Source organism: Rutidosis leptorrhynchoides, chromosome 6 (genome assembly GCF_046630445.1).
Source record: "Rutidosis leptorrhynchoides isolate AG116_Rl617_1_P2 chromosome 6, CSIRO_AGI_Rlap_v1, whole genome shotgun sequence".
Classification (NCBI taxonomy): domain Eukaryota; kingdom Viridiplantae; phylum Streptophyta; class Magnoliopsida; order Asterales; family Asteraceae; genus Rutidosis; species Rutidosis leptorrhynchoides.
In genome coordinates this window covers 36,190,136-36,206,387 of record NC_092338.1, presented here as the reverse complement: position 1 = coordinate 36,206,387, position 16,252 = coordinate 36,190,136, and the positions used below count along the sequence as shown (strand labels likewise).

Genomic DNA, 16,252 nt, shown 5'->3' with positions numbered 1-16,252 from the left:
AATTGCTCTGTTATATATCCTGTTGATGTTTTCGTACATGGTACCAGAGCGTGGTTCTCCAATTAATTGTGATCCGGCTGTTCAAATTGAAGAAATTGAAACCCTATTTTCTTAATTAGGGTTGGGCGTGTTCTTCTGTGGGTTCTTCTTCTCCGCTATTCTGTACTCTGCTGTTGCTGTGATAGGGTTTATTCCCTATAGGGGAGTTCCATTCTCTCTCACTCTGTCTTTGGTTTTCCATTTTATTTTACCCCTTGTTGACCTAATCCCAGTGCCCATCTCTTGATCTACGTTTTTTGAAACGTGTGAATACCTGATGAAGCACTTGGTTGATTATTGACCTTTATTTATTTATTTATTTATTCATTATCTGTTTTGTGGTTATTTGTTGGTTTCTGCTGTCTACTTTGCGGTTGTTTGATCTGTGTTTTCTGCTATTATGTCTGGTGGTGATGATGATACTGGACCATCAAAGACTACTCAAGTGAGTAGCCTTGATTTTGGTGATCCTCTTTACTTACATGCTAGTGACACTAGCACCACTGCTCTTGTCTCCTTAAAACTTAAGGGGACAGAGAACTACAATGTCTGGAGTAGGGCTATGACTTTAGCTCTGCAAACTAAGAATAAATTTGGCTTTGTTGATGGTTCTTGCATAAAGATTCAAACTGATAATGTGCTTATGTTACAATGGGATAGGTGCAACTCTGTTGTACTATCCTGGATACTAAACTCTATCTCTGAAGAATTGTTTTATGGGCAAGTGTTTGCCAAGTCTGCTCAAACTGTTTGGGAAGAAATAAAGGAGACATATGACAAAATAGATGGTTCTGTTACCTTCAATTTACACCAAAAACTTAACTCTTTAACTCAGGGTAACTCCACGGTGTCAGACTACTATCATAAATTAAATGCTTTGTGGAAACAATTTGATGCTCTTGTTAAGTTACCTACTTGTGTGTGTGATGCTAATAAAGAATTCAAAACTCACGATGATTTAATTAAACTTATGCAATTCCTCATGGGTCTTGATGAGTCTTATGCTTCTGTAAGGAGCAATATTCTTTTAATTGACCCTCTTCTAAGTGTTAAAACTGCTTTTTCCATTCTCTCAAGAGAGGAATCCCTTAGGTTATCCTCTCATTCTAGTAGTTTTGGCCCTGGTAGAAATCAAAATTCTGCCTTTCTTGTGTCCAAGACTTTTGATAACAAAAGAAGGATTGGTAATGGACCTAACCCTAACCTTAAGTGTACTAAATGTAGAAAACTTGGTCACACAATAGATAGGTGCTATGAAATTGTTGGTTATCCCCTGGGTGGGTTAAAAAGGGTGATCCTAAACCTGCCATGAGTAATAACTCTGTGTCTAATATTAATAATACTGAAAGTGTGTCTCAACCTTTTACTGCTGAATAAATTTCCCAACTCATGAGTCTGCTGCATAATCAATCCACACAAGGGAATGCTCATGCCAATATGGCAGGTAGTTTCTTAAACTGTAATGTTGTTTTCAACTCTAAGTTTGACACATTCTTTAAATCCAATGGTACTATTAACAATAGTTTTAATGACAAATGGATAATTGATTCTGGAGTAACCAGACATATGACTGGATCCTGTGAAGGTCTAGTTAATGTGTTTGATGTTTCAAAACTTAACATGACTGTAGGACATCCAAATGGCACTTTAGCTAAAATCACTAATATTGGAAACTTACAGCTTTCAAAAAACTTTATCTAAAGGATGTTTTGGTCATACCCGGATATTGTGTCAATCTTCTTTCTGTTAACAAACTTTCAAAAGATTACAACATGTTCATTGGTTTTACAAGTGGAAACTGTTTCATTCAGGATTTGGATCTAAAGAAGGTTATAGGGATTAGTAATGCTGTTGATGGTCTATACTTGTTTGATAAAGGTAGTGGCATTGTCTCAAATAAAAGTAGCATAAATCCAAGTTTAAATGATAAGTGTTATGGGTCTGCTACCATGTGGCACAACAGATTGGGACACCCTGCCACTCATGTCCTTAAGATTCTCAAGGACAGAATTGGGGTCAATCCTGATTCTGCTGGTGATGTCTGTGTTATCTGTCATAAGGCAAAACAGTCAAGGGATCCCTTTCCTTTGAGTGACCATACTTCCTCAAAAATAGGTGATCTAATTCACCTGGATGTGTGGGGCCCTTATAAAGTCAACAACTATGGTGGGTTCAAATCTTTCCTCGCCATTGTTGATGACTACTCTAGAGCTGTGTGGGTGTACTTGCTAAAAACCAAAATTGATGTTTTTGATAATATTTTGTGTTTTGTTAATCTCATTAAAACTCAGTTTAATGCTAAGGTAAAAATGTTTAGAAGTGACAATGGTACTGAATTTGTTAATAAAAAAATGGAAGATTTTCGTGTTGAGAATGGCATCATTCATCAAACCAGTTGTGTCTATACTCCTCAACAAAATGGCATTGTTGAAAGGAAGCATAGACACTTGCTAAATGTGGCTAGGTCCTTGTTATTTCAAAGTAATTTACCTTTGTGTTATTGGTCTGATTGTATTCTGACTGCCACTTATATTATCAACAGGCTGCCCTCATCTGTGTTACATGGAAAGTCCCCTTTTGAAATGATTTATGATTCTGCTCCTAATCTCTCCCACATGAGAGTGTTTGGATGTCTTTGTTTTGCTAGTACTCTTAATAATAGTGATAAGTTTAGTAGTAAGTCTAAAAAATGTATTTTTTGGGCTACTCAAATGTCAAAAAAGGATATAAGCTTCTGAGTCTTGAGTCAAAAACCATTTTGTTCTCTAGGGATGTAAAGTTTTATGAAACTATATTTCCTTATAATCCAAAATCAAAAAATAATAATATATCTAGTGATAATGATCACACAAACTTTTTTGAGTCTGTCTTCTTTTGAACCAAACACTTCTCAAAGTCCCATTGATGATGGGGGAGACAATATTGAAGAAGACAGTGGCAGTGATCATGATCCCATTGAGACTCCAGAGGAGGAGACCGAGATCCATGATACCACTGATTCAAGTGATTCTGTGTCAAACCCTGAGGGCACCTCATCTACCACATCATCTTCTTCTGAAAATGACCCTGGACAAAGTAACACAGATCATGGCAGCACAAATGAACCAAGTGGCAACCCAGATAACTTAAGAAGGTCTAGTAGGACTAGAACATTTCCCTCTAAATTCAATGACTATGATGTCAACTTTAAGGTGAGATACCCTATGAGCAATTATTGTAATTATTCAGGTATGCATGATGATGTCAAATGTTTTAGTGCTACCCTTGACAAGGCTGTTGAACCTGATTCTTATGAAGAAGCCTGCAAAGACCCAAAATGGGTAGAAGCAATGAACAATGAGATTGAAGCATTGCATAGAAACAACACTTGGGTTGTTTCTGAACTGCCAGTTGGCAGGAAAGCTATAGGCTGCAAATGGATATTCAAAATCAAGTATAAGTCTAGTGGTGAGATTGAAAGATATAAGGCTAGACTTGTTGCCAGAGGTTACAGTCAAAGAGAAGGTCTGGACTATGATGAGACCTTTTCACCTGTGGGGAAAATGGTTACCATTAGATGTATGTTAAACCTTGCTGTTCAATATGATTGGGATTTGTTTCAACTTGATATTAATAATGCTTTCCTATATGGTGATTTATGTGAAGATGTTTATATGGAACTTCCAAAAGGTTTTGAATCTGATAATAAGTCTAAAGTTTGTAAGTTAACCAAGTCTTTGTATGGGTTAAAACAAACCCCCAGGATGTGGAATGCCAAGTTAACCTCTGCCTTACTTGATTATGGTTTTGTGCAAAGCAACAATGATTTCTCCTTATATATTCTGTCTAAAGATAACACCTTTGTTGCTCTCCTTGTCTATGTTGATGACATTATCATCACTGGTAATGATAATTCTGAAGTCAATAAGGTCAAAAGTTTTCTTAATTCTAGATTCATGATTAAAGATCTTGGTCAACTTAAGTACTTTCTGGGCATTGAAATCATAAAAGATAACCTTGGTCTGTGTTTGTCCCAAAGGAAATATTGTCTTGACCTGTTAAATGAATTTGGTATGTCAGGGTGTAAGCCTATTGATACTCCCTTAGAGGTGAACTCTATTCTAGCTTCTGAAGCTACTAAAGGTGATGAGTTTCTCAACAACATTGCTGAGTATCAAAAACTTATTGGAAAACTTATCTACCTAACCCATACTAGACCCGACATATCCTATGCTGTCCAAACCCTTAGTGAACATATGCATGCTCCCTTACAATCTCTTGTCAAGGCTACTCTAAGGGTTTTGAGATACCTCAAAGGTTCACCTGGAAAAGGTGTGAATATAAAGAAGTCTAGTGATATGTTTAATTTGTGTGCTTACTCTGATGCAGATTGGGGAAAATGTCTTGACACTAGAAAATCTGTATCTGGTTGCTGTGTGTTTTTATGTGGATCCCTTATTTCCTGGAAAAGTAAAAAACAACTCACTGTCTCTGAAAGGACCCGTTCATATACATTATAAACGATTCACAATAGTTGATTACATCGCGAGGTATTTGACCTCTATATGATACATTTTACAAACATTGCATTCGTTTTTAAAAGACAAACTTTCTTTACAACGAAAGTTGACGGCATGCACACCATTTCATAATACATCCAACTATAATTGGCTTAATAATAATCTTGATGAACTCAATGACTCGAATGCAACGTCTTTCAAAATATGCCATGAATGACTCCAAGTAATATCCTTAAAATGAGCTAATGCACAGCGGAAGATTTCTTTAATACCTGAGAATAAACATGCTTTAAAGTGTCAACCAAAAGGTTGGTGAGTTCACAGGTTTATCATAACAATCATTTCAATATATTAATAGACCACAAGATTTCCGTTTATAAATATATGTACACTCACAAGTGTCTAAAAGTATTCTATAAGTTGTAGGCACCCGGTAACAAGCCTTAACGTTTATGTTTTACCCTCTGAAGTACACCAGATCAGGTGTGTTTAAAATAACCTCGAAGTACTAAAGCATCCCATAGTCAGGATGGGGTTTGTCAGGCCCAATAGATCTATCTTTAGGATTCGCGCCTACCGTACATAGACAAGTAGTTTAATGTTACCAAGCTAAGGGTATATTTCTGGTTTAAACCCACGTAGAATTAGTTTTAGTACTTGTGCCTATTTCGTAAAACATTTATAAAAACAGCGCATGTATTCTCAGTCCCAAAAATATATATAAAAGGGAGCAAATGAAACTCACAATACTGTATTTCGTAGTAAAAATACATATAACGTCATTTAATAAGTGTAAGGTTGGCCTCGGATTCACGAACGTATCAATATTGAGATTCAATATTGCAGGAAAGTACGTAGACGCAACGGAGATGATAAACACTATTGAATTCTATTTATAATTGAGAGAGTTTAGAGAAATATATTTTCAAGTTTCTAGGAAATAACGAAACCTATTGAATTCTATTTATAATAGATTTTTGAATTATAAAAGTGAATTATTAAAGTATGAATTATTAAAGTGAATTATTAAAATATGAATTATTAAAGAGAATTATTAAAGTATGAATTATTAAAGTGAATAATTAAAGTATGAATTATTAAAGTGAATTATTAAAGTGTGAATTATTAAAGTATGAATTATTAAAGTGAATTATTAAAGTTAAAGTAAAGTAAAAGTAAAGTAAAGGTAAAGTTAAAGTATAGTAAAAGTATAAAAAACTATGTATGTATAATACGCGTATAAATATATATAATATTAATTTAAATCGTTATATATATTTAATGAAATAAAATATAAATATCGTTATATTTATTATACTGGTTAAGTAATGAGTTGTCAAAAGTGATTCTAGATATTTATAAAAGTTATATACGTTTTAATAATAAAGTTCTTTTTAAACTGAAAACGTCTTTGTACGTTTGAAAATAGATTAATAGAATATTATGGAAACCAATTCTCCACTAACTTTTGTCTAACTTTCGTAAATGACACTTTTTGTTTTTATTTATAAATAGCTTTACAAATTATTCTGAATATCGTTAAGAGGAATAGATTTTCTCAAATCATAGTGGACCTCTCAACAGAGACTTGTAATCATAATTCAATGTTTCTGATAATTCAATCATTTAATATATTTTTTTTCGTCGAAAATCATATTGAAACAAATACGTTCGTGTAAAGTATTATACGTTTAATACTTTATTAATATTCTCAAGTTATAATATATATATATACATATACATATCTATTTATATATAACGGTTCGTGAATCTTCGGAATTTGGTCGAGGTTATAATGAATGTATGAACACAGTTTAAAATTCTTGAGATTTAACTTAACAAACTTTGCTTATCGTGTCTGAATAATATAAAGATTAAAGTTTAAATTTGGTCGGAAATTTCCGGGTCGTCACAGTACCTACCCGTTAAAGAAATTTCGTCCCCGAAATTTGATAGAGGTCGTCATGACTAACAATGAGAATGTTATTTGTAACACCCTAGGCAAATCCCACATCGCCCACGAACATGAGTGATCATGGGATTATAAGGTAATACTCACGCTTAAATGACACAACGTGTTTTGGGATCACAGGCTGAGTAGAAGTGCGAGTACGTTGTGGTTAAGCGTGCTCGGGCGAGAGCACTACCAGGATGGGTGACCTCCTGGGAAAGTGCTTCTCGTGTGTGGTCGCCAAGAAAAAGCCGTGCGCCTGCGGGCAAAGCGGACAATATTGTGGTCATGTTAAGCTGGGGTGTTACAGAATGGTATCAGAGCCACTCATGTGCCGTTGGGGGTGGTGGGGCAAACCTCATCGAGGACGATGAGTCCCTAAGGGGGGGTGAATGTAACACCCTAGGCAAATCCCACATCGCCCACGAACATGAGTGATCATGGGATTATAAGGTAATACTCACGCTTAAATGACACAACGCGTTTTAGGATCACAGGCTGAGTAGAAGTGCGAGTACGTTGTGGTTAAGCGTGCTCGGGCGAGAGCACTACCAGGATGGGTGACCTCCTGGGAAAGTGCTTCTCGTGTGTGGTCGCCAAGAAAAAGCCGTGCGCCTGCGGGCAAAGCGGACAATATTGTGGTCATGTTAAGCTGGGGTGTTACATTATTATAACGATTATAGAGTTTTATCATGTTCAAGAAGAATGGATAAAATAATTCGATTACTCGAAGCGTATGAGTGAAGTTATCGTAAATGAATGAAATAAGATAATAGTGATTCGTCGTATCTTTTGACGTCATCACGATTGATCTCCGAAAAGAAAATCTTTGTAATCTATATTGGATTTGATTATTCGGCGATTAAGAAAATTATGATCCTCTTCGAATTAATGCGATAATCCATTTTGATTTCTCTGTCGGATATTTCACTATAAATCCACCTCATTTATTTTCTTACAACTCACACCTTCTCAACTCATATTTTAAAGTATTTGTCAATATGCTTCATCCAGTGCTGATTCTTGATATACTCCTCACTTTCATATCTGTCGCTCTTCTTTTTCATCTGCCTCCGGAAAAATCTATTTACTTCTACTATACTCTTGGTTTTATAGTGTTTTTAGTTCTCCCGTGTCTTTATATTGCTATATGCATTGATATATACGATTTGTGATTTCTGGGTTATTGTTGGGTTTTATATCTTCCCTTATATTTCAAAGTCCTTGCTTCTTCTATAATCATTGTCATCCACAGTTAATGCTCTCTTCTATTTGCTATGATTTATACTCCCATTTCTAGTTCGGAGCTTTGTCCTTCCGTTTCTTCTTCTTGCGATTAAGCACCGCTTGTAATGGTCCAGAATTCGCAGATATAAATTTCGGAATGAACATTGTTAATGTTCTAGGAAGGAAATTGTAATGACACGATCTTGACTTGTCAAATTACCAGAATACCTCGGAAAAGGCCGAATCATCAAGAAATATTTTCTTGATATTTAGAGATCAAAGAGAATACAAGAGTCGTGTAACATAGCACATGATGACGTTATGATCTGTGAATCATCATGTTTCATTTAGAAACTCAGCATGAATTACTGTAATATAATCACGTTGATCAAGTGTCATTATATTATACTAACTCATGCTTCAGCTCCCAACACTTCTTCAAGAATATTCCTATTTTAAACTCGAATGTTTCAGAATTTAGAAACTAAAATAGTTTCTTTTATGATATAATACAGATAGCGCGAAGAGGTAAATGATTTCAGATAAGAATAATTATAAAAATATCTTCAGAAGTATGGATGATATTTATAATGAAAGATACGATGATATCTTAGAATGTCTAATATCAGAGGATGATGAAGGATATTGTCCGCAAGGGTTTAGAGTCAGGAGCAAGGTATTCGTTAATGACTTCAGTAAGTACTGAATCATTTGGATTCTTTGAAGGCAGGTTCAGCCTTTGTGATTTGTCCACAGCCTCATTCATACTTTGCTCAATCCGTTTTCCAGTTCCAAAGCTTCTCTTTTTCTGAGCTTTGCCAATATACTATCCTTTATCATCCAACTTTTTACTGTTAAGGTCGTTTACAGTTTTTGCTGCTTCATCAGCATTTTTCAAAATTTCGAGAACTGGTTCGCAGTTTAGGGTGTTTTTCAGAAATTTCTCATTCAAAGAATGTAAGTCTTGGAGGTAGACGTTGTGTGTATATGTAATTGTTGATGTAGACATGCTGCGAGGTTTCAAAATACTGATTGCTGATTCTCAATAATTGGTATGAAAATTCTTGTTATAAGGTACGAATGAGTATATGATAGGGTTTCGATAATTATAATGATTTTTTTTTTTGGAAAGTCAAAGATCAATGAAGTTGTTGGTAAGTTTATTTCTAATGTGGTGAATATAAATGATTCCCCGGTAACGTTGGCGAAAGGGCAACGTATCTATCGAGGTTATAATAAGACTGTTTTGATTGAGAAGTCGAAGATGACTTGCTGGAGCTGTGACAAAACTGTCTATTTTGAAATGGAATTGAAAAGTTATTTTAGCTAGTAAATGCCAAAGGGTCTAACACGGATACGTGTCGAACTATGACTTGGGTTTTGAGAGTTTTTCAGGTGTATAACTGTGGGTAACATGTGGTTGGATCATCATCTCGATTGTTCCTTAGTTGAAGTGTCTTCAGAAATTTCGAAGGGTTTGAGCACATATTGTAATCGTTAATACATATGATGTTCTAACACAGTTTTAAAGTCAAAGTATAGCTTTGAAAGATATAGGAATCTAAGAGTGATGATACTGGTTATATTTTGAATTGAATTATGCGATTTCAAAATCAGAATATGTAATTGAATTTGAATGAGTATGATTGTTTTGATTTATATGAAAGAATGGATATTGTTGTGAAAGTAGGGAGTATAGTTGATGATTGCTGAATCAGTTTCGAAAAATGTAATATATTAATTGTGAATTTATATATCTCTCGGGTATTACCTACCCGTTAAAAAAAATTTCGCAATTAATATTTTGTACAAAAGAAGTTTATTACAGTCTTTATGAAAATATATGTGTATATTTTCTTTAGATGTAATATAGATTTAATGAGTTAATATTAAATTAAACTCATTTGTTTTATGGTTGGAACTAGAATTGAGTAATCCTTAAAACTTTATAAATTGCATAAGTATTTCTTCAATAATATTGAAATTATGAATCATTACTTTGTTATTTGTTGGTTTTCGTGAAATTCTTGTGAACTTCGCAAGGTACGAATGATGTTATTTGAAAAGTTTCGAGTACATCGATGATGAAAGCGTAAAATCAAACATATATTCGAATAATACACTTGATTTATTATAAATTGGATTTTTTATTGAATTGAGACAGAGATTGTAATTAACGATGGTTAAGTTGCGGACGAAGGACGTACATCATTGCATATTTGTAATATGAATTAACTGAGTAGTTAAGATTCACACATAATAGCTTAGTACGGGAAGATTTATTATGGTTTAAAAATTTATACATATAAAATATACATATAAATCTTTCGATTGGAAATGAGTTAATACTTCATAACTCGTTGATACAATATATTTGTTGTTGATTCGTAATGATGTCCACAATGATTCTTGAACTGACAGAGTTTGTGATGTTACATGTGCTGTTGATTCTGACGATACTGACGGCACTGACTGTGTTGATGATGCTACGGTCCTGTTGATGCTGTTGGTAAAACAATTCTAGCTTGTAAATCGTACACCATTTTCGATCAAAGTTTCTACTCTACCATCTTCGTTCACTCATCCGATTTACGGTCAGAATTAAATAATCTCTAAGATTTGGAGATTACATAACTGCCGCAGAGATATCTCTTCAATGAAGTTTATGAATTAATACTTCATCGTTTGTTGTTGTTGATATTCCTGGATATTTACAGGGCGTATGACGTTGATGTTGCGGTGTGGGATGTGGATGTTGTTGTTGGTGGTGGTGATGGTACTGTTGGTGTTGCTGATGGTGGTACTGTTTATGCTGCTGGTGTTTGTAACCTTTGCACCATATTCTCCAAAGCCACTACCCGAGCGCGAAGCTCGTTGACTTCTTCTATTACACCGGGGTGATTGTCGGTTCGGACGAGCGGATAAATAAAATCTAGAATTTGGTGTAGTATGTAATCGTGACGAGATACTCTAGAAATAAGAGAGAAAATGGTGTTTCGGATAGGTTCGCGGGTAAGTGCTTCAGGTTCTTCGCCAAGAGGGCAATGTGGTGGATGGAAGGGATCACCTTCTTCTTGTCTCCAATGATTAAGGAGGCTACGAACCAATCCCCAATTCATCCAGAATAGATGATGACTAATTGGTTGATCCATTCCGGTCACACTGCTTTCGGAACTTGAGTGGGATTCCATTTCAGAATCCGAGGGACTTGAACTAATGACGAATTCCATTTCGTACGATTGAATAAAGAATTTTTCGATATGAAATGATTTTCCGGCTATCGGGTGGTATTCTAATTATATAGGGCAAAAGCTTTCGTAGATTACGGAGGAATTTACGGAATATGTCAGGCAAAGTTTACAGTAACAGATACGCTAAGATATGAATTAGCAGATACGCTAAGATATGAATTTTGTCTATACACTATTCATGCAATCAATGCAATAAGATGTGTCTAGACTAAGAATGATAAGCAGGTAATTTAAGACAAGAATGATGAGCAAAACTTTTGAAATGTAGACACGGTCGAAGTCCAGACTCACTAATGCATCCTAACGACTATCAGTTAGACACACTAATGCAGACCTGGTTTGCTAAGACCACCGCTCTGATACCAACTGAAAGGACCCGTTCATATACATTATAAACGATTCACAATAGTTGATTACATCGCGAGGTATTTGACCTCTATATGATACATTTTACAAACATTGCATTCATTTTTAAAAGATAAACTTTCTTTACAACGAAAGTTGACGGCATGCACACCATTTCATAATACATCCAACTATAATTGGCTTAATAATAATCTTGATGAACTCAATGACTCGAATGCAACGTCTTTCAAAATATGCCATGAATGACTCCAAGTAATATCCTTAAAATGAGCTAATGCACAGCGAAAGATTTCTTTAATACCTGAGAATAAACATGCTTTAAAGTGTCAACCAAAAGGTTGGTGAGTTCACAGGTTTATCATAACAATCATTTCAATATATTAATAGACCACAAGATTTCCGTTTATAAATATATGTACACTCGCAAGTGTATAAAAGTATTCTATAAGTTGTAGGCACCCGGTAACAAGCCTTAACGTTCATGTTTTACCCTCTGAAGTACACCAGATCAGGTGTGTTTAAAATAACCTCGAAGTACTAAAGCATCCCATAGTCAGGATGGGGTTTGTCAGACCCAATAGATCTATCTTTAGGATTCGCGCCTACCGTACATAGACAAGTAGTTTAATGTTACCAAGCTAAGGGTATATTTCTGGTTTAAACCCACGTAGAATTAGTTTTAGTACTTGTGCCTATTTCGTAAAACATTTATAAAAATAGCGCATGTATTCTCAGTCCCAAAAATATATATAAAAGGGAGCAAATGAAACTCACAATACTGTATTTCGTAGTAAAAATACATATAACGTCATTTAATAAGTGCAAGGTTGGCCTCGGATTCACGAATGTATCAATATTGAGATTCAATATTGCAGGAAAGTACGTAGACGCAACGGAGATGATAAACACTAGATTGACCTCACGAGCATACCCATGAACCATACCCATCACCTCCATAGCTATAACCCATAATTTCCTTAGCTTCGACTCATTCAAAAAAAACTATTTTGAAATCACTCGGACAGCACTCCGTCGTAATATTTTATGTATACTAATAATATCTTGAAATAATACAAAGCAAATATATATATATATATATATATATATATATATATATATATATATATATATATATATATATCAATTGAGAGAGTTTAGAGAAATATATTTTCAAGTTTCTAGGAAATAATGAAACCTATTGAATTCTATTTATAATAGATTTTTGAATTATAAAAGTGAATTATTAAAGTATGAATTATTAAAGTGAATTATTAAAGTATGAATTATTAAAGTGAATAATTAAAGTATGAATTATTAAAGTGAATTATTAAAGTATGAATTATTAAAGTGAATTATTAAAGTATGAATTATTAAAATGAATTATTAAAGTTAAAGTAAAGTAAAAGTAAAGTAAAGGTAAAGTTAAAGTATAGTAAAAGTATAAAAAACTATGTATGTATAATACGCGTATAAATATATATAATATTAATTTAAATCGTTATATATATTTAATGAAATAAAATATAAATATCGTTATATTTATTATACTGGTTAAGTAATGAGTTGTCAAAAGTGATTCTAGATATTTATAAAAGTTATATACGTTTTAATAATAAAGTTCTTTTTAAACTGAAAACGTCTTTGTACGTTTGAAAATAGATTAATAGAATATTATGGAAACCAACTCTCCACTAACTTTTGTCTAACTTTCGTAAATGACACTTTTTGTTTTTATTTATAAATAGCTTTGCAAATTATTCTGAATATCGTTAAGAGGAATAGATTTTCTCAAATCATAGTGGACCTCTCAACAGAGACTTGTAATCATAATTCAATGTTTCTGATAATTCAATCATTTAATATATTTTTTTTCGTCGAAAATCATATTGAAACAAATACGTTCGTGTAAAGTATTATACGTTTAATACTTTATTAATATTCTCAAGTTATAATATATATATATACATATACATATCTATTTATATATAACGGTTCGTGAATCGTCGGAATTTGGTCGAGGTTATAATGAATGTATGAACACAGTTTAAAATTCTTGAGATTTAACTTAACAAACTTTGCTTATCGTGTCTGAATAATATAAAGATTAAAGTTTAAATTTGGTCGGAAATTTCCGGGTCGTCACAATCTCCAGGTCATCCACTGAATCTGAGTATAGATCCCTAGCTGCTACTACTTGTGAGATCATATGGGTTCTAAAACTGTTAAAGGATTTTGGCATTCAAGATATATTGCATGTTCATCTGTATTGTGACAACAAATCTGCTATTCTTCTTGCTGTCAATCCTGTCTTTCATGAAAGATCCAAGCACTTTGAGATAGATGTTCATATTGTGAGAGAAAAGAATTTATCTGGAATGCTTAGATTGGAATATGTTGACACAAAGAGCCAAATTGATGATGTGTATACAAAAGGCCTTCCCAAAGCTCAACATCAGTTCTTATCTCAAAAGTTGGGATTATTAGACTGCTTTCAGAATAAGATTGAGGGAGGATGTTAAAATTATACTTGTTTCCAATCTTATTCTGTTTAAATATGTGTTCTTATGATTGTGTGTTTACTTTTGTCAGGTTGTTTCTACCTTTGGTCTTCATATGCTAAAGTTGTTGGAAGTTGAGTTGCTATTGCTCTTTTACATTCTTGGAGGTGTCCTGTGTCAAGTGTTAAATAGTTCAAGGGGTATTTGTGCTCTTTATCAAATTCACACGCTCCTCTCTCTGCTATATAAATTGACGAGTTGCTGTATGCCAAAACTCACGAATCCTCAAACACGATTCAAGCCTAACTTTAGGGATCTGTTCTTCTCTTCTGCTACTGCTTATTATGTTGATTAGTGCTCAATTGTTCAAGTGTTCATGTCGTTATTATTTATAAATTTTGCTATATTGTTCAAAGTGTTGCTATCGTTATTGATCAAGTGCTCAAGTGTAATATTTTTGACTGTGATTTCCAATAATATCGATAGTGATTTGATCTTGGTGTGAAATTGCTCTGTTATATATCATGTTGCTGTTTTCGTACAGCCCTTCTAAATTTTGAGCCCTAGGCGATTGTCTATGTTGCCTATGTTCGAAGAAACCTCTGCCGATCTATATACACCGCGACTTCGGTGGCGACTTCAATTGCTCACGTTGGCTATTTCGGTTGCTCCGGTTGCACACAAAACTCAACTTTAGGTCTAATCGTTTTTCAGACTTACCGAAAAAATTACAGGTTGTCGGCTAGTGGGTTGATCGAAATTGTTGATTAAATGAAATGGGTTCTATTGTAGTTTAATTTAGATCTTATCCGAGTTATTTGTTAAACTGGTTGCGATGGTAATTTTGATGATTTACTACCCACGTAAGCACGATAATTACCTTTGATAAAAAAAATATCCATCCATGTCCTCTTCAAAAATTCATAATTGGGTTTGAACACGCTTTGCTTTTGGAGATTTAATAGATTTTGAAATTCTGAAGTAGAAATAAGATTTTAACATTTGGTGATTAGATTTATTCCTCTGGTGAGATTTGGACTTTGGGACCTGGGGTGACGAATTTTAACATCCGTTAATGATTTGGACTCCCCGCGAAAATTTGGCATACTACAGGATCCCTCACTTAACACGAAGACGAAATTGGGACTGAAAAATGTCATTAGGGACTAAATTGGAACACGTTTACATTATCAATGATGAAAATTGCATTTTATAAAATACATAGATGAAAAGAGCAAAAAGAAACAAACACACGGACGATTTTAGTAATTTTGTCTTAATTAAAATTATAAATTGATTATGTGGGAGATTTTGATGAATTTAAGAATTGTATCATAAAGTAAATAAATAAATACTACGGAGTACAACTTTGAACTAGTCAATTATATAATTTTAACATATTAGTTCTCAATTTGAACTAGTCAATTATTAAGGTCTGATGTTACTCTAACAAAATCTACATAAGAATGCTAATAATTGAAAAAAAAAAAATGTTGGTAAACTAATTGAATTATTAACATGCCCAACTTAACTTCTTTTTAGATTATCTTTTAGAAAATCAGTATATTAGTTCTTGTGCTTTACCAAGACAACATTTATTTAGAAACTAAAAATGTACGATAACGTAACTGATTTTTCATCAGCAAAAACCTATTATATTTATCTAACCATTTAAAAACTACTGTAAATATTATTATATTATATAAATTGCATATTTATAAATTAACATCCGATAAAATCTAAAATACACCTAAATTTCAGGTTAATTACACGTGTGATTAAATCCTATTGCCATGTCACCTGATATATATGGAATGTTCCGAATAACAACATACATTATGCATATAATACGATGAATTACAGTTGATGAACTCAGATTAATAATATGCGCAAGTGATTGTTTCAGGTAATTCCATAATCAGGTATAGAGTAAACATCAATGGCTGCTGCTAATGAAAAAAGAATTCAAAATCAAGATAATCAACTCTATAATCAACAACTGCAGGATCAGCATGTGAATAATCAAAATAATAAAAAAATTGAAGCCGGTGAATCCTCCAAAAGTATCAAATTCAATTATCAGGTTAATTCTCTCTTTATTACTTAATCCTTTTTTATACAGTTATTAGCAAATACCATGCATGCATGTTTAATTATGTACATAGATAGATATATTTGTACGTCTGAATAGGAAAAACTTTATCTGTTTATAAATTTGCATGCATGCTTGTTTAATTAATTGTGCAAGTATGACTGAATTATTATTATTATTATTTTATTGTTTCTTTTTTGATTTGGTTACTTTTGGGTTTACAGTTGGGGTTTCGCAGAGTTGGGTTGAATTTGGATATTCCGGAAATAATTAACGAAATTAAACGAACTTCGGTTCAACAAACTCAACTGAATGGACATCAGCCACAA

General features: G+C 33.4%; 1 protein-coding gene across 1 annotated transcript; it reads left to right on the top strand.

Annotated features, from left to right (window-relative positions):
* The first annotated feature begins 439 nt into the window (after nucleotides 1-439).
* Nucleotides 440-1,351, top strand: LOC139853550 (uncharacterized). The gene has a single exon (XM_071842937.1). It carries the CDS (start codon nucleotides 440-442, stop codon nucleotides 1,349-1,351), a length of 912 nt encoding a protein of 303 aa, XP_071699038.1.
* Nucleotides 1,352-16,252: the final 14,901 nt, after the last annotated feature.